The sequence below is a fragment of the Rhagoletis pomonella genome, unplaced genomic scaffold (genome assembly GCF_013731165.1).
Source record: "Rhagoletis pomonella isolate Grant_MI unplaced genomic scaffold, Rhpom_1.0 Rhpom_scaffold_00006, whole genome shotgun sequence".
Taxonomy (NCBI): domain Eukaryota; kingdom Metazoa; phylum Arthropoda; class Insecta; order Diptera; family Tephritidae; genus Rhagoletis; species Rhagoletis pomonella.
The window spans coordinates 52,190,382-52,216,304 of NW_023458560.1; the positions used below are offsets into that span (position 1 = coordinate 52,190,382).

Sequence of the window (25,923 nt, forward strand, 5' to 3'; positions counted from 1 at the left end):
GAAAATACACTGATATGATTTTTTTTTTCTGTATGGTTGCGTGTATCTGTGTGAAGCTGACTTTTTCAACTGTGCCAATTCACTCAAGCGACCGATTCGGGTTATGTGCAGGGCTGCCAACTATTCTTAGCTATGAGGTGCCATATTGAGGATAAAAAAGTGCCAAAAAATGCCACACATAAAAATATAAGTACCAAAAAATTGCCAATCCTTCCTATTTGGCATAAAAAAAGAAACACATTTCTAAAACAAAAATGAAATGCCAAAATAAGACAAACCAGTTGTATACACTACAGAAATTAGAAAATTTTAGTTGAGAAAAGGAAGTAACGGGTGATTTTTTAAGAGCTTGATACCTTTTTTTTTAAAAAAAACGCATAAAATTTGCAAAATCTCATCGGTTCTTTATTTGAAACGTTAGATTGGTCCATGACATTTACTTTTTGAAGATAATTTCATTTAAATGTTGACCGCGGCTGCGTCTTAGGTGGTCCATTCGGAAAGTCCAATTTTGGGCAACTTTTTCGAGCATTTCGGCCGGAATAGCCCGAATTTCTTCGGAAATGTTGTCTTCCAAAGCTGGAATAGTTGCTGGCTTATTTCTGTAGACTTTAGACTTGACGTAGCCCCACAAAAAATAGTCTAAAGGCGTCAAATCGCATGATCTTGGTGGCCAACTTACCGGTCCATTTCTTGAGATGAATTGTTCTCCGAAGTTTTCCCTCAAAATGGCCATAGAATCGCGAGCTGTGTGGCATGTAGCGCCATCTTGTTGAAACCACATGTCAACCAAGTTCAGTTCTTCCATTTTTGGCAACAAAAAGTTTGTTAGCATCGAACGATAGCGATCGCCATTCACCGTAACGTTGCGTCCAACAGCATCTTTGAAAAAAATACGGTCCAATGATTCCACCAGCGTACAAACCACACCAAACAGTGCATTTTTCGGGATGCATGGGCAGTTCTTGAACGGCTTCTGGTTGCTCTTCACTCCAAATGCGGCAATTTTGCTTATTTACGAAGCCATTCAACCAGAAATGAGCCTCATCGCTGAACAAAATTTAAAGCGCGAAACACATTTCGAACCGAACACTGATTTTGGTAATAAAATTCAATGATTTGCAAGCGTTGCTCGTTAGTAAGTCTATTCATGATGAAATGTCAAAGCATACTGAGCATCTTTCTCTTTGACACCATGTCTGAAATCCCACGTGATCTGTCAAATACTAATGCATGAAAATCCTAACCTCAAAAAAATCACCCGTTACAAGCAAAGGATTTCACAAAAATGTATTGAAATATTGCTCTTTTTCAAAAGTGCCATTTTGGAAATTTGTGCCAAATTGAAAAATTTAAGTAAAATAAGGCCAAAAATGGCACGGTTTGAGCGAAGTTGGCAGGCCTGGTTATGTGTTCTATATAATTGAGTCATTTGAGCGTTGAGTTGTCTTATTATGCCCATTGTCGTTGGTGGATTCTCATAGATTTCAGTATCGCAGAGATATTCGACGTGGACGGTTAAGTGGCGAGAATTTGCTGCGACTAAAGACCAATACATATACATATATAGACATATATACTTACTAGATACGAAGCGTAGCAAAGAGCGCCGCGTGTAAAATGTTAAGTGAAGTGTACTAAATAATGAAAAAAAAGCGTTAAAAAAATTAAAACAATAAACTAAAAGTTAGTAAATATTAGATAAAATGCACATGCATAGTTGCAGCAACAATAACAACAAATAAAACTAAAAAATTATTAGAAAAAAAATTTAAAAATTATGCAAAAAAAGTTGAGAAACGCAAGAAAATGTACTTAAAATTGCGTGCAGGTGATGAGTGTGTGTGCCACGGTAAAGAAAAGCTCCAATTAAAAAAATTTATTAAGAATATAAATATCTCTCTATGTATTAGCAAAATGTGAAAAAAATCTTAGAAATTCCAAAGTACGATTTTCGAGATTTTCGTTATTAATTTCACAGCTACAGAAATACCACATTTTATTTCTATGTACTTAGGTATGTATGTATGTATTTACATATGAACGTGTATGGATGCACGTGTACATATATACATATAACGCTCAGGCTGACACAGTGCTGATCAGCAGCGGCAAGATCGTGAGTGCTTGTAAATACACGAGATTGTTCGTTTACAGGCGCGTATGTGCATGTATGTGTGCGAAAGAACTAAAGTAAAGTAAAAATGCAAATAAAAAATAAAATAAAAAATAAAAATTTAAAAAAATGTGCGTAAAATTAAGCCGCGTAATACATGTGTGCGAGATCTCCGCGTAAATGTAAAAAATTTAAATTTTATGCGCGCCCAGCAGCAACAACTACAAAAAAAAAAACACTGATCACAGTGACTGTGGCTGCGGCATTTCGTTCGAGTGTATTGGGCGCAACGCTGACACAGCATTCAGAGCAATGAAATATGCATGAGTATGTATGTATGTTCTTGTGTTTGTACATCTGTAAGTATGTATGTATGTATGTTTGTAGGGTAGTGCGCGTAAAACAATTTAAAATGTGTTGTTGATAATAAAAATATTAAAATATATACATACATACATAAGTACATATGTATATGGTGCCAGCTGATTAACTTAAAATAAGCGACAAGTGTTAATCAATTCAAATAAAATGCTGTGCGGAAAACTAGTTTTTGTTAAAAAGAAAAAATATATATATTAATATGTTATAACATACTCTGCTACAGTGTCACCAAAAAAAACGTGTATACGAATTAGGAAATGAAGCGCAAGAGAGCGAAGAATGCGAAGCACACAAAAAGCGAGGAAACCATATGATCGCAGTGGCATGACAAAATTAAATGCAACAAGTAAGAAAGTCTAAGTTCGGGCGGAGCCGAACATTAAATACCCGGCGCAAGTATTAAATATATGTTTTTTCACCCTTCCGAAACCTTCCGCTAGATGGTAAGCCGAGGTGTATCAATTTTGAGTAAATTAGCGTCCTTCAATTTGGAAATATTGAAGTTTCAAGCATTTCTTAAATTTACCGTTATATGAGAATCGGCCGTTATTTTAGTCCGATTTCAATAATTTTCAACGTTTTGCTTACACGTGGCAAGTACAATAACCATACCGAGTTTGGTACAAATTGGTAGAACGGTTACCGATATACTTATATGTGATCATAAGTGGGCGGTGCCACGCCCATTTTCCAAAATTTTACCATAAACGTATTTCTTGGTAAAGAATTGTTGCAAGCATCAATTTTGAATAAATTAGCTTCAATATTTAATGATTTATCGAAGATTTTGTATTTCTCTAAATTACCGTTATATGGGTTGTGGGCGTGGTTATTGTCCGATTTTAAAAAGTTTCGGCGGTTTTTTATGCTGTACCAAGGCCAACAACTGTGCCAAGTTTGGAAGAAATTGGTGCAGCGGTTACCAAGATATACACATGTAACCATAAGTGGGCGTGGCTACGCCCATTTTCCAAAAATTTATAATATTCTTATTTTTCGTCTAAAACTTATTATAAATATCAATTTTGAGTGAATAATCTCCAGTAGTTACTAAAATATCGCAGTTTTCGTATTTCTGAAAATTAGCGTTATATGGGGAGTAGGCGTGGTTATTGACCGATTTTAAAAATTTTCGGCCAGTTGGTATGTTATTCGAAGGCCAACAACTGTGCCAAGTTTGGAAGAAATTGGTGCAGCGGTTACCAAGATATACACATGTAACCATAAGTGGGCGTGGCTACGCCCATTTTCCAAAAATTTATAATATTCTTATTTTTCGTCTAAAAATTACTGTAAATATCAATTTTGAGTGAATTATCTTCAGTAGTTACTAAAATATCGCAGTTTTCGTATTTCTGGAAATTACCGTTATATGGGAAGTGGGCGTGGTTAAAGTCCGATTTCGCCCATTTTCAATACCAACCTACCTTGGATTAAAGGAAACCTACATACCAAATTTCGTTGAGATATCTCAATTTTTGCTCGAGTTATCGTGTACACGGACAGACGGACAGACGGACAGACGGACAGACGGACAGACGGACAGACGGACGGACAGACAGACATGGCTTAATCGATTTCTTTTTTCATCCTGATCATTTATGTATACATTTGTCTATATCTATCTCGATTCGTTTTGGCTGTTACAAACAACCGTTATGTGAACAAAATTAATATACCCTTGTGCACAAGTGCGCTCGGGTATAAAAACAAAAGAAAATCATACCTACGAAAAAATACTTCTGTTAGTTACACAATTAGAGAGCTTTTTAAAACCAAAAAATTATGAAACAATTAAATTATCATAAAAATTAACGTAAATAAATTTAAAAAAATATAAGAATGATTTTTTTTTTGCAAAAAATTTAAAAGGTTAATTTAAATTTTGGTGGACATTAATTGTAGATGGAGGATCCAAACAAAACTAAAATAAATTTTATGAGCAAAAACATGAAAGACCAGAAAAAATAAATAAAAAATTAAAATAACATTTTCTAAGAAAAAATTACAGTTAGTGCAAAAAATAGGTAGGTGATAAGTAGTTGGAAACTGAATAAATGATTGGAAAAACTGAATAAAAGAATAAAAATAAAAATTAACATTTAAAGATAAAATAAAAATGAACTAACAAAAAACAATGCATAAGAAATTTTATTTTGCAAAAAATTAAAAAAGTGTACTTTTTAATTTAAACTTTTGCAGAAATTAAATAAAATCAACAAACACAAACAACACTCAAATAAATTTAAAAAGAAAAAACATGACAGCCTAGTAAAAATAAGTAAAAAATTAAAATACAATTTTCTAAAAAAATTTAAGTTATTGCAAAAAATAATATATTATGAAAGCCATAAAGTTGTCGAGACTTTAAATAGCAAACAAACATACAAATTATATTTCACAGAAATTTTCCACAAAAAGGAATTTTGAACAAATTAATACGAAATTGGATCAAAAGCTAAAATAAAAAAAAATTTAAATGCATAAATCGTTAAGGAAAAAATAAAATTTTGCATAAAATTAAGAAAAAAAATTATTAAACATGAGAACAGTAGAATTTTATAGAAACTAAATACAAAAAGACAATCAAAATACAACTTAAATACAATTTTTGCAAGCATTTAAAGAAATTCTAAATAAACATTTTATTTTTATAAAATTTTATTGCAAAAAGTAAAAGTAAGACATCAAAACAGTAAGTTTTTATGGACTTTAAATACAATTTAAAAAAAGGACATTTTATTTAATTTTTTTTTTTACCAAAAGTATAAAAAAACAAATAACGCCAATTTTCTCAAAGTAAAAGTAAGACATCAAAACAGTAAGTTTTTATGACCTTTAAATACAATTTAAAAAAAGTACATTTAATTAATTTTTTTTTACAAAAAAACAAATAACGCCACTTTTCCCAAGTATTTTTGGAGTTCAAAATTTGTTTTTAAAGGATAGATAAATTTTAAAAGCTAGTTGAGAAAATGGTTCTAAGAGATAAAAGCACTTAATTTCGAAGGAAATGAATATGAAAGCTTAAAAATTTAAAGAAAATTAAAATAAAGCATTAAAAAAAAAAACAAGTAAAGTTAAAAAGAAAAAAAAACAGTTTTCAGTGACATGAACACCATTAAATACATTTTGAATAATCGAGACAGCGAGGTTGCACTTCTGGCACTGGCATCACCAAAACCAAATTCTAAAGTAGTCAGAAATAGCAAGTGTAGATCAAGCTCGTTGGCCGAATCAATAGAATTTTCACTCGTCTAGCCTCCCGACTATAGGTAAATATACATACGGTCATGAAAACATTCATTGACTGACGTCTCTTCGTCTTCAAGGCAAAAACGGCAATCCGTCGCTGTGGGAAGACCTATCCGGCGCATTTGAGAGGCTGCTTGTCTAAGGCCCCCAGTACTTACTGCGTTTAGAGTCTCTTCGATTATGAGTCTCGAAAAGGAACAACTGAGTCCCGAAAACGGTTCCGCCCGCCACAAGTACAGACGACGAGCCTTCCCTTACCAATTCGTCGGCGGCCTCATTACCTACCAGCATAGTAATACCGTGTTCCTTGCTACCAAGTGTTGGATAGGGTCAAAGCATTCCTTGATGAGCGTGGAGATGATCATCCTATTGCAAAGGGTCCTTATGGCTGTCTGGCTAACTGAAAAGATAACTAGAAACGTGCCCTTTAAAATCTTCTAAAGTTTCAGTATGGCTCAAATTGAGACTGCTAGTACCTCGGCCTGAAACACCGTGGACTATGTACCCATTGCAATAGAACGTTTGGTGCCAGGTCCAAAGACGTTCGCTCCTGCTCTGCCCTCCATCTTTGTTCCGTCTGTGTACCAATGTACATATCTGAGATCTACAATAGTTCAGCCTGGGATTTTGAACTGAAGTTTTCTTCCAAAGCAGATTTCCTTTGGCATAGTGTCGGAGAACTTGCAGATTCCTAGACTTGGTATCTTGCTCAAACTACCTTTGAGTTGTGTCTCATTTTTAAGAGTTCTGCCAGAATTTTGCAGTTGCAAATTCTTAGAACAAACATAGTTGAACAATCGCTTGTGTGATTATAAGAAAGAAAAACAAGTAATATCTCACTTCTTCGCTGAGTGTAAACCCATTAATAGAAGACGTAAAGGAAGCCTACACTAAATGTGTCCTATTTATCCTCGAAAGGTCGAAAGGTCTATTGAACTTCCTTAAGGAGCGACGTGTATCTAACATAAAAAAATATTGACTTGTCTTAAACACCCTGTAACTATCACACCCAGTATATGTAGATAATAGTACAAATGTACAGCGGCTGCCCAGATGCCATGTTCGTTTTCAGCCTCCTGTCTACATATAAAAAGAACTAAAGTAATCATAAAAAATAGTAGATAACAGCGTATTTATTTTATTAATTAAAGCAAACTTCAAAGCTCTCACCTAGATAAAAACAAAGGTAAATAAGTAATAAATACTAAAAAAAGCCAAACAAAAACAGAAAAGTCGTAACGCCCCATATATTTTCACCTTCATAATCTACGAACTAAATAAAGTGTGGAGTTGATAAAAGAAAAGCACTGCGCTTACAATATAAGAGTGTTTATATATTTTTGCATAAATTTGTATTTACGAAATTCCTAAATTCTCGGAATCTGTGCGTTTGTATGCTCTACCACCAAAAAGTGAAGGATCAGATATACAAAAGCGGTGATACCATAAGCAGCTGATTAAGTAATGTCATTTATTTCAGCGTGTTTATGTTAAAACTTTATGCAAATGACTACATATAATTGTATGTAATAGCTTAAGTATGTAAACTAACATTTATACTATTTTGTATGTACTAATGATCTACCTAAGTTATGGTTAACGCAAAAAAGAAGGCAAAGCAAAAGTCAGAGATCATAAAAAGTAAAAAGATTGTAAAATTATTTCCTAGAAAATAACTGGACGGCAAATCTATTAAACGAATGACTAAAGCGCAATTATCTTTAAGAACCATAGAGGAAGTATTTGAAAAAAAAAAATGAACTTATAGATAAGATGTTAAGTAATCAGTTTAATAGTGATTCCCTTTTTCTTATCACCATAATGTTATCTACATCTGTATTTATGTATGTATATCGCCACGTTCGCTTCCTTAGCCAAACAAGAACGCTTTTAAACTAAACAGAGTAAGCTTTCGATTTCGATCATCCTGAGGCGAGTTTTGTTGAGCTTTTGTGTTTTAGAAAGACTTAGGTTTGTATATACCAAAAACAATTCCCTAGAGCTGGGAAGACGGGCCAGTACAGTGAAAAAGACTTTCAACCAATCAGGTTTTCTTCGCTTTTGAATCTACATATCACGTGCTGCCTTACTTCTGAAAATTTCAGCGTTACTCTATATAAATGCCCTTCACCGGCGCGTGATATGTCAAGTACCGGTAATTTTGACTACAGGGTGCTTAGCTGGCTTGCTGGAAGAAGTATGACAAAAGCGCTAACATAAAAATATTTTCAAATGGATGTCGAAGACCATTCACTCATCTGTGGTTACTGTCGGCTTAGATCCATTTAATAATCTCTGGATGAGTAGACGAAGCATCGATCGCTTATTGGCAGTGACTGTAGTAAGGAAAACGGCTACGCGCTGTAGGTACCTCTTCACGAAGCGATATGAAATAGGCAAAATCCGAGCTCCAGCTTTCAGGACCGTATAAATGTTAAAGAGCGGAGATGGAAACCACCCGATGTGGCCTACTCCTGCAAGAGTACAAATGAACAGAACTGAGAGTTATGACTGCATACAAAAAAATTGGGTTGATACAGCTGTAATAAAGCGCGTCTCACGTCTTTTCTCAGAAACTATTCTTGAGGAAGTAGGACTACCATATAACTGCATTGTATTCCAGTTGATAAGTACACATGATAGACCTAGCTCCATCAAAACTCGCCATCGTTTTGCGCAATTAAGCAAGGCTCTTGGGTCAGTAACGCCTAACTCGATAAGTGTTGAAGAATATGGAAGATCACAAGAAGCTTATAATTAGTATCAACTAGGTCTCAGGATAGAATGGTTTTCTGAGGAATGGGGAAACAAAGAGAGATCATCTTTTGGAATACGGAGTTTGCTAAGTCTCTGAAAACTTAACGTTCGGCTTCTCAATGGAATGTTTACGAGACACTGAACCATTGGTAATATGGCGGCACAGCATACCTATATCTCTATAAGCTGGAGAGATATGAAGGATAAATAATTAATCAAGCACTTCCGAAAGGTAACGGCGAACTTCATTAGAGGGTCTACTAGGAGTCTTCAGAAAATCAGGATGATCCAAAGACATGTAGGGGTAGGTCTGGGAAAATCGTCACAAAGTATCACAACGAGTTTGTGCGGCTTCCGCCTAACCTAACCTAATTTGAGATCAGAAAAAAAGGTGTGAGTACTAGATACTCATGAAATTTCATGTGTACAAACATCTGTGTCCCCAAAATAGTACAAAAAAAGCCTGAACTACTCCCGAACTGGTGCTGAACTATCCCGTAAATGGTCTCGAAAAATCCCGAACTGGTCCCGAACTGGCCCCGAAAAAGTCCTGAATTAGTCTCGAAATGGAACCGCGCTATTTAAACGAGCATTGTTGTTTGAACAGCTCATTAGATTTGTTTTCATTTGTATTTAATTCTTCTGAAATCGTCGCAAATTTTGCCCATACCGGAAGCAAAGCTGTTTACACGTCAAACATTAAAAAATAGAAAAAAAAAAAAATAAAATAAATAAATATTTCTAAATATTACCTTTTGATATGCCTAGTGACGGCGCGATTAATCGAAACCCCGGTTATAAACGGTTATTTTCTTTCGGTTAGCGATTTAATTATATCGAAAATCTCCTTTCGATTAATCGAACGATTAACCGATCAATTTTCAAAATCATCGAAAACATATTTTTTTTTTATATGTAGCCGTAATATGTATCAAATGTGGATCTTAAAATTGGCCATAGCGTAATGGATCCTGTCATAAAACTGACTGTGTTTTTTATAATGTATTAAATGGTTTTTATTTATTTGCGATTTAAATCGAAACGAGTTATTAATTTCAATTAACAATCAAATGATTCCAATAAATCAATTAACAGATTAATCGCTTATTAAATATTTTTTTTGTCATCACTAGAATTGCCGTAAAATAAGCGACGGATACAAAAACATAAGCGGTGGCGATAAAGTTTTCGTTGATTAATTCAATATCGATAACGATATGTGTATGTGGGGCGTTCCATGCCAAAATGGACGGGGTTCACACTTCATGTGTTTGATTTGTTTAAAATTTTTAGGGTTGACGGATAAACATAAATGATAAATAAATATGAAATTTGAACTTGATTAATGCATTTATAAAAACTTTACAGCACAAAAACCAAACCAAATCGATTTGATAGTTTTCCAAATATCTCGAGAACGGGCGAGGAAAAAATTAAAAAAAAAAATCAGACATACACACATCAAAATTCTCTACGAAAAAAAATAAAAAAAAAATTTTTTTTTAATATGCCATCTTAAAAAAAAATTTAAAAAGCACAATCGCGCAATATTTAAGTATAGTATTATGGGGTGCACTCTACAATAATTTAAATTATGAATTTTTTTTGTACACCGAAAATGAGTACATTACAAATTTGCAATTTTAAATTTTTTTTTTAGAATTTTTTCGAGTATGCAGTTTTTTAGCCCATTAAATTTTAGTTTTTTAGTAGTAGATTTTAAGCGATTGCAAAAGTGGCGACCCCGTCTATTTTGGTATGGAACGCCCCATGTGCAAAAGTAAACATTTAAAACCTAATCAAACCGCAGCTTCCGATTCAGGTACATACAAAAATATGGTCGTTATAAAATAATAACACATTCTAATTCCTTAAGCTGTTAAAGCGGCTTGTCTAAGGAGACACCAATATTGGTTATCAGTCGCCTAGCGTAAATTCAGTGCTACTTTTTAACCAACCTCAAAAAAGGAGAAGGTTATCAGTTCGTCGGAATATTTTTTTTTTGGTTTAGATCAGATCACTGGATCTTGGAGAAATTAACGATAATTTTAAATTTTTATATGGGAATTACTTTTTTAATTCTTAAACTTTCGATACAGATTTTAATTAATTGTAGGCAAACCTTTCATTATTCCACACCTAGCAACACTAGGATAGAAGCAACGCCATTAAGTCACTTGCCAAAACCAACTAATGCGCCACATGCCCTTCTACACATCTCCTATACATATGTACATATGTAGGTACCTCTTTAACAGTCAGTCAGCTGAGTGCAAAGAAGCGGACATCGTACATGCCTTTTCTAGATAGACTTCCTCGGAACTGCATACATTGCAGTTACATACATATCGTCGTTTAAAGTACAAAATCGCGTATCACGATAATGCAAAACCGCGTATGTAAGTTCACCAGAATTTTACAGGAGAGAGTAAAAATATATGCTACTCTTGACCAGCGGTATTGCAACTATGCTGTTATTTTTCACTACATAGTCTAATATCGATAACTTGGTACGAATATAGACAAGGATTTATGCCTGGAGCTTCCTATGAGCAAATCAAATTTTTGGGCACAAATGTCAGTTACGCGATTTTGCACTTTAAACGACGCTATGTAAAGAATTTCGAATATGTAAACCAACGTACACCGCCAACTCAATACGGCCAGCCAGACCAGACAACTTCACACGAAGCGAATTTCGTATGGGTACGACATACATACATACTTACTTACTTGGTAGCAAGAAGCGGTAAAGTATAATGCCAAAGCAAAAACAAAAAGCAGCAACACAATCAAATAAGGCTAAAGCAAAATACGAATAAATATAAATGGTAAAGGTAGAGCTAAAACCAAAAAAAGTAAAACAAAAAACAAAAAACTTAATACAATTGTAAATATGCAACTACAAATGCATTGCTGCTTGCTTTATCAGTTCTGGCTGCATTGGCGAATTCGCCGCATTTATAGTACTTGGTGAAATATAAATGCGCTCATGAGACGGTGAGAAGTGCATACTTGTACTATGTATTCGCTACAGTGAAAAGGAAGCGGCAAAAGTGCACATACATACATACATACAAACATATTACTTAATGCAAAATGTTGAAAACTTTATTGCGGTTTTTGGCATTTTTGTCACTCTTTGTAAAACCTGCCGCGCTTCAACTCTCTGAGATTTTAAGTCGAATCGCATTAATTTTTACTTTTAAATACAAATTTATTTTGTATGTAAGAATATTTACTTTTTTTTTGTTAAAACATCAGAATTGAGTAAGAATAAATACATGCGACGAAAAATGAGAGACACACACAATTGGATTGTTAAGTGTAAACGACAAGAATGCTGATAAAACAAACATTGAGAAATACAGACTTAAACGAATGAGAGTACGCATACATACATACACATATATATATATATATACTATATATACATATATGTATTTATATACGCTTGAATGTATTTATGTATATATGTAAAAACTACAGCATATACATATGTATGTATACGATGACATCAAATAGATAAACGTGATCAACGATTACTTTTTGCTCGTTGACTAAATAAAAACAAACAATTAAAGTGGGCTTAGTTCGGACGATAACGAAATTTATATACCCGGCGATCGTATTCTATGACGTATTTTCACCTTTCTGTAAACTACATTATAAGCGGGGGTGTTTTTTCCCTATTGCAAACTTAGACTTAACGGAATAATTGAATCAAGTTTAGTAGAAATCGATAAAGCGCTTATCGACATAAACTTAGTATGCACGTAAGTAGTCATATGTAAGTACGCGGAGCCACGCCCATTTTGCAAAAATCAATAATGATCTTATTTCTTGTTAAGAGATTGTTGTAGGTGTTAGCCCAAATAATCTTAATTCAGGAAAAAACGGAAGAGTAGTTTAAAAGAAAAAAAATCTCAAAAATCAACGCGTTTTTTTTAGCGGGCTGAAACTTGCACTTCATTGGACTAGAATTGTATTTCCTATAAAACTGTATACCTAAAAATGTTCTAAAGAATTTGATGAAAGTTTGCTGAATTTTCTAAAATTTTGTATAAAGTTTGAAACTGTAATTTATATGTTTTTGGGTAAAAATTTAGATCGAAAAACATTACGAGTATTAAAAACAAGTAAGAAAGTCTAAGTTCGGGCGGAGCCGAACATTAAATACCCGGCGCAATTATTAAATATATGTTTTCCACCTTTCCGAAAGCTACCGCTACACGATAAGCCGGGGTGTATAAATTTTAAGTAAATTAGCGTCCTTAAATTTTGAAATATTGCAGTTTCAAGCATTTCTGAAATATACCGTTATATGAAAAGCGGTCGTAATTTTAGTAGATTTCAATAATTTTCAACGCTTTGCTTTAATGTGGCAAGCACAATAACCATACCGAGTTTGGTTCAAATTGCTAGAACGGTTAGCGAGATACATATATGTGATCATAAGTGGGCGGTGCCACGCCCATTTTCCAAAATTGTATCATAAGCGTATTTCTTGGTAAAAAATTGTTGCAACCATCAATTTTGAATAAATTAGCTTTAATATTTACTGATTTATCGAGGATTTCGTATTTTTCTAAATTACCGTTATATGGGATGTGGGCGTGGTTATTGTCCGATTTTAAAAAATTTCGGCCATTTGGTATGCTGTAGCAGGACCAACAACTGTGCCAAGTTTGGAAGAAATTGGTGCAGCGGTTACCAAGATATACACATGTAACCATAAGGAGCCGTGGCTACGCCCATTTGCCAAAATTTTTTAATATTCTTATTTTTCGTCTAAAACTCATTGTAAATATCAATTTTGAGTGAATTATCTTTAGTAGTTACTAAAATATCGCACTTTTCGTATTTCTGAAAATTACCGTTATATGGGAGGTAGGCGTGGTTATTGTCCGATTTCGCCCATTTTCAATACCATCCGTCCTATGCCCAAAAGAAGTCCACGTACCAAGTTTCGTTAAGATATCTCAATTTTTACTCGAGTTATCGTGTGCACAGACGGACGGACGGACGGACGGACGGACGGACAGACAGTCACCGCTTAATCGATTTCTCTTTTCATTCTGATCATTTATGTATACATTTGTCTATATCTATCTCGATTCGTTTTGCCTGTTACAAACAACCGTTATGTGAACAAAGTTATAATACCCTTGTGCACAAGTGCGCTCGGGTATAAAAAAAACAACACGTGGTCACTTGTTTGAGTCACTGTATGTCACAAAACTCTCTTGGAAACTCATCATCTGGCTGGCAGGATAATTCCAGGACGCAAACAGAGATACGGTGGAGGACAGCGCGACGGGAAGAGCTCTCAGACTTAACTGGTGCATAGCACCACGGGTGGTGACTGAAGAGTTATTGAGGTTTCCTATAGCCTCCTTTGATGACTTTTAAGTCACTGGGCCCAGATGGTGTGTATCCGAAAATAAAAAAGTGTGCGAGAGACAGGCTCCAATGAGAGTGTTTAGTGTCTATCTAGCATTTGGCCTCTGGTAGACTGGATTATTGGCGAAAGGAAACTACAGTGTTAAAGCCTACGAACTGGCTGATGAATTGGCGAACTGCGGTGTTCCGGAGCGTCCAATCGGACCGGAGTCAATTTTATCGCCAATCATTGCGGGAACGATTGCGAACATCAAGAATATGATAAATAAAACTCGTAAGATTCGTTGGTGTGGTATTGACACCTAAAAAAACACCGAGTGTTTACTGAAAAGGCTTGACAGGGTGGTAGCAAGATTTCTTCTCAGATAAAAAAGGAATGATTCATTACGGGGCACAATCCATGGTGATTTCTGCTCGGCCTTCATCAGACTTAGTTGGTACATTTTTGGGTGGGATGTATTAAGAATTGACGAGGTACATTCTCTTTCTCTCAGTGAAATAATAATAATTTAAAAACGTTTTTGATCGAGATAACGTTAGGCAAATTTCCATGGAAAAATAGAAATAAATATTATTGCTGTCTTACTTTTAAAAGATTCGAATTTCCGAGCATTTCGCTGATAAAAAAGATGGTTCGTCGCATGTGTAGACTACTGTACATACATATTCCGATATTGCGATAACACTTTTATCGTTATAGTTAGCGTTGTCGTTCACGTTATTTTTAGCGCTATCGTTAATGTCCGTGTTATCATTTTAGTTATCGATAATTGTCGTTAGTGTTACCGTTGCAGGGTTCCATATCGTTGTGTTAGTATGTGGTCTTGTTATCCGGTCATTATAATTATTGTTATCGTTGTGGTTATCGTCATCGCTATTATTCTCGTTATGCCTCTTTCTATTCGCATCAGTATACGTTAGGGTGGTCCGCAATTAAGGCAGCAGAAGGTCGCGCAAAATAACAACCTTGGAAACCTATTTTTTGGCATTAACGTTCCTAGAAATATTAACTGTATGTAGCTCTTAAGATGATGGAGTTTTCGATTTTAGTTCACACATACTGTAGAGCAGAATTCGTTCATTTTCCTTTGATGTAAGCAAACTGTGTAGGCTGGAGTGAAAATTCTTCATTTTCACCTAAAAACTTTTCGACAGCGTAGAGAATTGGGGATTTAAGACATTCGATTTGTGAATAAGTATGTAATACGGATACTTATATTTTGACCAAAATTGTCAGATCAGAAGATCGATGATCTCATTAATATATTTTTTTATGATTATATATGTAGTACATATGTACATATTTCTCAAGACATACATACCACGCCATTGAATATTCAACATTTTCGATGCCCTTGGCCTTAATGATTTACTTTTGTCTGTTTGTATTGTACTATCTTTGCCGTTAGAAAAATAAAAAAATTAAATAAAAGTAAATACATGAAAATACTCAACAAGTTGTATGTATGTATACACATATATTTATATACAACTAACGCAGGCGTTTTTGTTATGGCGTCTGGTTTACAAACTGCTTGCTGTCTAACGTTGCCCGTTTACCGCTAGACGCCGAAGATTTATGTACGTATAACTCCCACACTCGACAGAATGTTCCGACCCACATACATACATATGTACATACATCTGTATGTGTACATTAGACCCTACCACCTTAAGATCATACAAAAAAAAAGTTTTCCGTGAGTCAATAAAGTTTTCTTGCGAGCCAATTTCGATTTATTTTGGCCGAACCTTTTACATTTTTCGTTGATACCTACATTCTGCATTAAAAGTATACATATTATAATTATTGGCAATATAATTTATTTTTTTTAGTACTGGCATAATAAAAATACTTTCTTAGCAAAAGTTTAAGAATTTTTGGAGAGCTTTAACTTACTGACGTTAGGCTGGAACGTTTGCAAGGCGGGTAAGTACTATAACGGGGTACTTGAGGTCAATAAACTTTGGAAAAAATTGTCCCCTCGAGGCAAGAACAACTGCAAATGCCGAAGATATGACAAAAAATTACAAAGGGTGACCCCTATGTGCGGTTGAAAAAAATGTCTTCGAATCGAAATACTCCTTAGAAAAAGTTTAATGATTTTTGGCGAGCTTTACAGGGCAATTCGGGCAACTGTTTTTCAACTCACCAATTGACAATTCTAGCAACTATCTTGAAAGAACTTTTCTGTCTTTCGGAAGACTAAAAGATCTGCTAACGAGTATTTAGGTCTTAGCGAGAAGTTTTCTAAAAATTAAATGAATACAAATTTGCTTTTTCTTTGCAAAAGAATACAAATTAAAAGAGACAATAAAAAATATATAAAATAAGTTTCTAAAAATTAAATGATTATAGAAAAATATGTTTCTTTTTAAAACAACAAAATCTAACAATGAAAGAAAATTTAAATTAAAAAGAATAAATTGAAAAATAATAATTTAAGTTCTTAAATACTAGATGAAATTAAAAAAAAAAAGTTTTTTCTATTAAAATAATATAATATAAAAATTAAAAGAAAATTAAATTAAAAATACAAAAAATACGCTTCTAAAAATTATTATAGAAAAATATATAAAAAAAAAAAACAAAAATAACAATCAAAGAAAAATTAAATTAAAAGGAATAAATTAAAAAATTATAATTTAAGTTATTAAATACTAGATGAAACAAAAAAAAAAGTTTTTCCTATTAAAATAATATAATATAAAAATTAACGAAAATTAAATTAAAAATAGAAAAAAATAAGCTTCAAAAAATTACATGAAATTATCTGAAATTTAACAATTAAATTAAAAAAGCGAAAAAAATTTAACAGTTCGGCAAAATGTTTGTTTTTCGAAATTTCCTTGCGAAAACACCTTTTACCATTACTCAGCGGAGTATTATTTGTATTTTTTCTGCTGCAGTCTAATGTATGTCGATACATATGCGCATAGTTATGTTGCTTATATTTAAATATTTTATTGATTTCCATTTCTACAACTATTTCAAATGCATTTGCTGCTTTCGTTCTTAATTTTCCCTTTCATAATCTTTTGCGTTTAATTTACATTTTAAGTTAACAGCAGCATATTGCTGTTTTAGCTTTTACCAATTTCTTCCCTATTATGTAAATATTTATCTGACGGCTGACGTACTTACATACATAGTACTTACATACCTATATATGTATGTACATATGTATATACATTGGTCTCTCTCGTTTTTGCTTGCAGCACGCAAGTTAGTCAGTTGTGGGCGAAAGTGCCGCCTATGGTGTGCCCCTACCTCTAATGTTTTAACCCTACAATCACCGCACAGCAAAAGTAACACCAACACAAATACCATGATAATGTGTAGTCTCTGCTGTTAGCCGATTTTCCTGTGGTGTTTTTGCTCGCCCGTTGGCCATGTCGCCATGTGACGGCCGAATGTAATTTGCTTTCTGTTTTCTTACCGCTGCCAGTATTTGTGGTTGGTATTTATTGTTGTTGCTATGACGACTATTAACGGCTGCGGCTACTATTCCATACATACATACGTACACATAAGAGACCGATGTTTATTATTATTGTTGTTGCTATTGCATTACTTTTGCGGAAATTGTGGTTTGTGGCTTTGCTCAGCCTTTGCCGCATACAGTATTCGATTTCGCTTAGGGACATTAAAAAGTAATATTTCCAATATGGGAGACAACAGTGGAAGCCAGGAAGGAGCTGGTCGTTTCACATGACGTTCAGTTAGCTCGGTAATGCAGTTTTTCAACCGAGAAATTCCTCTGTAATCTTAAGCTATGTTTACTCTGCAATTAATTTCTGAATGAATTCATTGGTCGTCAAGCAAACATTCTTGCTGCATCCGGAGTCACCTATTCGTGAATATTAAAAAAAAGTGTTCTCATTCCGCGTACACTCGAAAGCTTCGGGGCCCTTTTTAATTCGGTTTTTAAGTTTAAGCACTTAGGTATCTATTTCGAAACGAAATTGAGTCTTTCTATCGACATTCACTAAGTACATATTTCCTGTGTAAAAATATCAGATTTAAATTCAGCAACCCAAAACCCATAAGCAGTGGCTAGCCATATCTTGGATATGATTTTCTGGTCGAACTGTGTTATTGTAGGTACTAATCTTTATTCTTGTTAGTGTTGTTTTATATCATAGCTATTCGACTTGCTGTGAATACTATAGCGCGTGTTTTTATTGCTGCTATGACGTCGCAAATGATTTTGTCCTACTTTGAACTCTGCAATATTTGTTTCTTCAGCTTCCTTTCCTTTTCTTTAAGTTTTTTGTATACTGTCTGCCGTCTGTTGATAAAGAAAAAATTAAGTATTCCTATACATATGTACATATATATCTATGTAAATGTTTGTTTTATTGTTCGTTTGTAGGCATGCATACGTATATGTATAAGTATGTTTTTGTATATAAACTGTGTTTTTGGGCGCTAAAAAATAGCAGCACAGACAAAAGGCAAACAATACAGCTTTTGTATACATACAGTATCAACGGCAAACGGAGAAGTATCTTTTTTAAATTTTTTTGCAGTTAATAAAATATTTAACGGAACAAATCAGTTAAGGTATGAAAATGTGCGTAGTTTCATAAAGTTTATGCACGCAGGTATGAAAAAACTCGTAACTTCTAAAGTTTTGGTGTTTCCATACTCAAATTTTATGCAGCGTACTGCATAAAGTTTGACAACTATTCAGGTTGAAAAAAATAAAAGTCAAACACGGTGAAGTTAATAAAAAAAAATAAAAAATAAAAAAATGCAATTTTTTAATGCAATTTTTTTATTTTATTTTAATCTATCTCCTACTCTTTTGGAAAACCTTGACTGATTTTCTCCGATAAATATTTTATTAACTGCAAACAATTCGAAAAGATACTTCTCCGTGAGTTCAAAATTTCGGGATTTTTTTTTTCAAGATTTCCGAATATCATGACGAAATAAAAAAATTGGTGTCTTCTTTCGATAAAGAATGTAAAAAAGTATATTTCACCCCCAAAAAAATATTGAGGTGTAAATATTGTATGCAATGAATTTTTTTTAATAAAAAAAAAAAAATATATGTAAAAGTTTTTCAGTTCCACCCCTGGTGGCGACCTCTATTTTTTAAATTTTGAAATTTTCGTCGATGTCTTTATTTCGTATATGGAACCAAATAAAGGTGTGGCAACATATAAAATTTAGATGTTGACATTTTTGTACTTGTATGTATGGTTTTTGGAGGATTTTTCTTTTTAAAGTCTTGCGATATGTACGTATGCATGTATGTATGCACAATTTGCATGGACAAGTAAATAATATAAATGCCACTGTAAATTTCGTTAATGCCTCATTGCTGCCCTACACCGAATATCTGTGCCATTCGACTTAAATCCGCAGTGTTTGTGTGCAAGTCCGTCGCGTTTTTTCTCAAAAGCTTATTTAAGTTTTGTCTATAGCTGCTGATTCTACACTTTTTATAGGTACATATGCACCTACATATATCTATTTAGCTTGTTTTATCGCATTGTTTATAAGCTCCTGGAATTAAGTAAAACACTTGTACCAGAGGTGCATACACATATACATTAGACTGCATCACCAAAAAAAGTTGCTGTTTTTCCGCCGGGATTACAAAATTTATTATATTCTATGACGTTCACCAAAATATTTGGGAAAAATATTAAGATTTAAGTGAGCTGGACCGATTCGAAAATACCTCCAAAAATGGAGTTTTTTACGAATAAAAATAGTTTCGTAAAGAACTTTTTGAAAAAAGTCCCCTCAGATGACAAAACAGATTAAGCTTAAAAAATCTGCATAAAAATATTTAAATTTAAACTTTAAGAAACTATTTTTATTCATAAAAAACTCCATTTTTGGAGGTATTTTGAAATTGGTCCAGCTCACTTAAATCTTAATATTTTTTCGAAATATTTTGGTGGACGTCTTAAAATATGATAGATTTTATAATTCCAATGGAAAAATAGTACCGATTTTTTTTTGTATGGGGAGTGATGCAGTCTAATATACATACATTTGTATCATTTATCACAGCTTTTAATATTTTACTGAAAGGTAGAATAAGTCTCAGCATTTCTATCAGAGTTGCAAGATATGAAAAGAAAATCTCGAAAATAAAAAAGGGGAAACATTTACCGATTTGAATAGGTATATGATTAGCCTGATTCATGAAAAAATCCAAATTTTGACAGATCATATCTCCAAAGTAAAAAATAAATTAATTAATACGTGTAAACTTATTTTATGTTTTATGAGTTTGTAGAAAATCGGAAGTGTGGCTTAATTTTTTGAACGAAATTCGTCCGATTTGAAAAAGAACGCTTGATGTGTATGATTATTTAGTTGGTCTGAAGTAATCTGATAATTAATATTTCATATACACAAATTTTATTTTGTAAAACTTATATAGATACAGCAGTTTGAAAAGTTACTCACTTTTTGAATACGTTTAATTTTAGTGCAGCCTTTTTAAAATTTTTGGTATCACTTTTTTTAAGCGATGTGAACATCTAGCCACCAGTCCGACTTCTACAGCTTTCGAAATAATTTTATTTAAATCAATGCCAATTCGTTTTCAAGAAACTGTCGCCATAACCTTGGTGGTGGATAAACTAATCTTGCAGGCTTCTTTAGCTACTGATTACGATGTCTGTGAACTCTTCACGGTTAGTTAGGAAGTGCGAGCCAAAATGTTTACGTATTAGCTTCGCGAAGTCGGAACAGTCTAATAGAAAGTGTTGAGATTACTCCACCTCAAAATCTTCTAGACAGCTGATACCAAAAAGATCCATAACTGTGGTCACACTCTTCAACAATGAGTCTACCACTTCCTTGATAGCAGCTATTTCCACTTAAAAGGCACTCAAGGAGTCCGGAAGCCCGAACATATGTAGTTTTGATGGAGAGCTCTCGGCAAAAAAAAACCTCAACCAATCCTGCCTCCAAGTTTTGATACGTCCGTGAAAAAGTTCACTGCTCCCTTCTTTCATATTAACACCGCTCCACCCAGTCGTCTCTTGAGGGAATGTAGATAGAGAAAGAGCTACTGGGCGCCATTTCGGTGGCGCAGTAATCTGTCTGTCGGTTTCCGTGAACCGAATAGCAGTTCATACTACGAAAACTCTGCCTGAAAGATGTACAGGCGCAATGCTGAACATCTTAACTCATGGCTTAACCATGGTTTCATAGAGCCAATAAACTGCTTGAAGCTATCTGAGAGCTGCAAACGGACAGCCCCGAACCAGTGAAGGGCCAAATCGGGTAGTTTGTACTTCCTGATAAGCAGGCTGCGATCCGTCTTGCTGTGATTAACTGCGGCCTCGCACAGTTGGTTGCTCACTTAGTTATCCTGTTGTTGTAGTAACAGCTTAAAAATACTGTCAACGATTTTGCAGAATATTGCTGAAGTGACAGTCTTTGAATTTGACTGCCAAAATTATAAACTACCCTTATAAAAAATAATGCTTCCACATAGCAATACCCCTAAGATCTTCCCGCATGATGTAAGCATTTTTTTTTGAAGAAAAACGATTTAGATATCTTATTGCCTTTGTCCTGTTTTATTAATTAGATATCCCTCGGTGCATTCTAATCATTCCCATTCCCTTAAGTTTTAAGCTCACGCAAGCGAAAGTACGAAGATAATACGATTTTACTTAATAAACGAAGCTATATAATATATTCAAATTTTAGAATAATTTACACGTGAAATCTTTATTCTTATGAATGGAATTAAACTGATTTAAAATATATTTGCTGATCCGGTCAAAGCCGCTAAAAGGTATAAAATTCTACTTTCAAAGAAATGAAATCATTTATTTATTAATGAAATCAATTGCATAAAATTCATGAACTCAAATAGCTGCAATAATATTAGAGCGAATTTGTATATGTATGTATGCATACATACATACAACCAACTTAAGTACTTAAGCGCTAATTAGAATTTTGTGTGGTTTTTTTTTTGCAAACTTGTCAGTTGCACAATTTTATTGGCCATAAAAAAAATGTGAATAATAACAATTAAAAATTATTGGCTCATCATTCAGTGGCGATGGCAATAGCACCAGCAGCAGATTAGATTGTATATTTTCAGGGGGAATGACAATAAGTTGCAGGTGCATATACATACATACATATATATGCACTTATACATAGAAAATAGTAGCTAATACTTAGCTGAATTTTCAATTAAGGCGAGTTTACATAGGGTGGCACGAAATTCGTAATAATTTTTATTCTACACTGAATTGGATGATTAATGGAAATAGGATCAGCTCAAAAAATTTGGAATTTTGAATATGAAAGCGCGAACTAGAGAAGCAAACTATTTGCGAAAAATATTTAAAAGTACATCAATATGGGTATTCATCTAAAAGCTTACATGCCTTGTAAATGCTTAAAACTCGTAAATAAACCGGTTTTCCATACAAAATGAAGTAAGTTTACGAGATATACGCGTTTAGATGAATACGCCTAACTATGATCATATTTATTGAAGCGCATATAGTATGTATATAAATTTATATACTATAGTATATACAATCAATATAAGTGCTCATATATGTAGAATCCTCTTTCCTTTTCTTTGCTCCTCTATCTCTCTTCCTCACTAAATGTCTGACATTGTATTATTGCCGCCTTATCTTTCATGCAAATATTGCCTTTGCCTTATCATTCCCCCAATAGTTTTATGCGACTTTATTATGTTTGCACAATTTATTGGCCCGACTGTCCCAATATTAATGCCATATTATTATTGCTAGCTGATAACAGAACAAATCGATAATTATTATTGTCTATCTGCTGACGAATATATGTAGCTACATATGCATATATGTATGTGTGTCTAATTTGCATTGAGATTAATATCTGTTGGCAATTTTTTTACAATCCATTAATTGCGTTTGAATAAGAATATTTACACATGAATACAGTAAAGGGTTAACTCACAAAGACAAAAATCTTTCGTAAGACAAATGTGAATTCTGGCCACTATGTATTTTGAAAGTTCTTTTCTGTCTTTGGTAAGACTAATTGATCTGCTAACGAGCAGGTCTTAGCAGTTTTCTGTTTGTCGTTCAGCAATAAGTTTTCTAATAATTTCATGATAAATGTGTACTACTCTTTTTAAAACAATAAAAACTACATACAAATTTAAAAAAAATTAAATTATGGCAAGAACAAATTTTATTTGAAAAAAAAGGAAAAAAATGTATAACTTTATCTTATTGTAAGTTTCAATGAGCTAAATGAAATAAAAGATATGTTTCTTTAGAACAAGCAAATCTAAACATTACAAAAAAAAATAATTTCCTTAAAACTAAATGAAATTGATATAAATATATATATTTTTTAATTATATTGCATGAATGAAAGGAAAATTAAATTAAGAAAAGAAAAAATTTATAAAATAAGTTTCTAAAAACTAAATGAAAAAAAAGAAAAAATATTTTTCTTTTTAAAACAATAAAAACTAAAAATTAGATATTTTCTATAAATTAAATTAAAATTTATATATATATTTTTTTAAACAATAAAAATTAAAAGTTAAAAGAAAATTAAATTATGAAATGAAAAAACTTAGTTTGAAAAAAAGAAAAAAATTAATAAAATATTATTCTTAAAACTAAATGAAGTTAAAAAAAGGTGTTTAAAACAATTTAATCTAAAAATTAACAAAAATACAATAAGTTCCTAAAAACTAAATGAGTTTGAAACACATTTTTTTTATAAACAATAAAAGTTAAAAGTTAAAAGAAAAATAAAATATGAAAAGAAAAAATGAATAAAATAAGATTCTAAAAGCTAAATGAAATTGAAAAAAAAATTTAAAACAATCGAATCTAAAAATTAAGTTAAATAAAATGAGTTCCTAAAAGAAATATGTTTCTTTTTAAAACCGTAAAAATTAAAATTTATAAGATAATTAAACTTTGAAAAGAAAAAAATTTAGATGGAAAAAAGAAAAACAAAAAAAAATAAGTTTCTAAAAACTAAATGAAATTTAATAAAAAATTTGCTTAAAACAATCAAATCTAAAAATTAAGAAAAATATATCTAATATCTTTCCTAAAAAATAAATGCAATTGAAGCAAACATTTTGCTTTTTAAAGCATTGTAATTCAAACAGAATTAAATTAAACAAAGATTAAATAAGCTCTTAATAATTATTTAATTCTAAGCAATTAAAAAAATATTTTTCTTTTTAAAACAATGAAATTTAATAAAAAAATATTAAGAAACAAAAAATAAAATTAAATGAAATTTTTTTAAAACAATAAAATCTGAAAACTGAACAAAAAAATCAAACAATCAAAATTAAAAATAAGAAAATAAAATAAGTTTCTAAAAATTAAAGGAAATTTAAAAGAAATATGTTTCTTTTTAAAACAATGAAATATAAAAATTTAAAGAAAACTAACAAAAAAATAAGTGAATAAAAAAATTTAAAAATGAAAAAATTTTTCTAAATATTAAATGAAATAAAATATATTTTTCTTTTTAAACGATAAAATCTAAAAATTAATTAAAAAAAAAGAAAAATCTGCTGCCCGTGTACTCGACCTCAGACTAGAGCTCTTGGTAAAAATTGACTATCCGGCTATTCGGTTAGTTGAGCAGTCGATTAGAAACTTTTTTGACGGTTGAAAGTTGAATAGTAATTACACGATTAATCGCTCGAATTCGATTAACCGTTCATTTCGAAGTCGACAACGGTGCATATTTTAAGTGAAGAAGACTATTTTTTGCAACAAATTTTGATAATCGATTAACCGATTAGTCGACTAGTCGACTAACAAGAGCTCTACTTCTTCTTAACTGCCTGCTGACGGTCATTAATCCTTTAAAATTTGGGTATTGTATGCCTTTCAAGATAGGAATCTGGTAGTATATCAACGTCAGTGCTGAATATAATCGACAAATAAATCATAATCTCTATTAAATGCGAAGTATATTTTCATGCATCGTGTCTCACTTTTTACGAGTTACGTATACGCCATGGCCCCTTTTATAGGTATAAAACTGAGTCCTAGGTAGCTCTATTAAACTTTTTTTGCTTCACTTTTAAAATTTACTTTTTCGATAAAAATTTCGGTGCCGAAATGATTTATTTGCCCAGTTTCTTACGTGCAAATAGCAGAAAGTAAAAGAAAGAAACGCTTTGCAAATTCTAAGAATTATACACCAACTAAGAATTATCAACCAGCTGCTATGTAGCCACCAGCCAGCCAGTCAAGCAATACATTAAGTTATGATAATTCATCTTAATTGGTCCGCCATCAAACAGTTGCATCAAATGCCATTTTATTTAGTGTCCAGGGTCGGCTGATCGGCGCATGCAGTTTACTCTTTGACTAAATAAGTAGTGTGTGTGTGTTGATGTTTAGTCTTGTCTACAAGTGTGTGGGCGCGTGTTGTAAGGTGTTTGAACTTCGGCAAGGCCATTTGTATAGATAACAAGCACACAGCTTATAAGTATATATACTTGCATACATACATACGTACAAACATTTTCATCCTTAGTGGATATTAAGCCGCGCTACACGAGCCTTTGTGTTGCAGTAATTGGCATGCTGTTTATTTTATCCGAAAATGTATGTATCTACATTTGTATGCAGTTATGTGCCTAGACGTTTGGTGTACGAAGATTTGGATAAATCCAGCTGTGATGTGGCGTTAAAGATAACAACGCATAATGGCGTAGCTGATGTTGCTGATATGACACTTTAATGCATTTAATGTCAAGAAACTGTGAATGAACAAAATATTTCGTTTTCTTTTAAAGCAATTTTTGTTCAAGTTCATTGGCCTACATTTTGGGCTAAATTTAAGTGCCGCTAAGAAGTTGTAAAATCTGTGATTTTATGTGAATTTTTTAAGGAGTTCAAGATGTTTCTGAAATTCTGCTTTGATTTAATATGAGTTGTTTAAGAATTTGTGTTGTTACACGACAGTCTGATGCAAAATAGGTAGAATTTTTGTTTGGATTTTTTCTTATAAATTAATT

The 25,923-nt window shown here is 32.6% G+C and overlaps 1 protein-coding gene across 4 annotated transcripts in view; it reads left to right on the forward strand.

Annotated features, from left to right (window-relative positions):
• Nucleotides 1–25,923, forward strand: part of LOC118740930 (dual 3',5'-cyclic-AMP and -GMP phosphodiesterase 11-like) — a 307,854-nt gene that overhangs the window by 14,342 nt on the left and 267,589 nt on the right. For 2 of the 4 annotated variants that reach the window (XM_036472687.1, XM_036472688.1), the window contains exon 1: nt 1,484–1,852. The exons of 1 other annotated variant lie outside the window; for it this stretch is intronic. Coding sequence is in view for 1 of the 3 variants with exons in the window: in XM_036472689.1 (XP_036328582.1) it covers nt 2,440–2,443 (4 nt within the window). In the remaining 2 variants the exon portion in view is untranslated. Of the gene's footprint in view, nt 1–1,483; nt 2,444–25,923 lie in introns of those variants that run through there. One more of the 4 variants, XM_036472689.1, reaches the window with a different exon arrangement.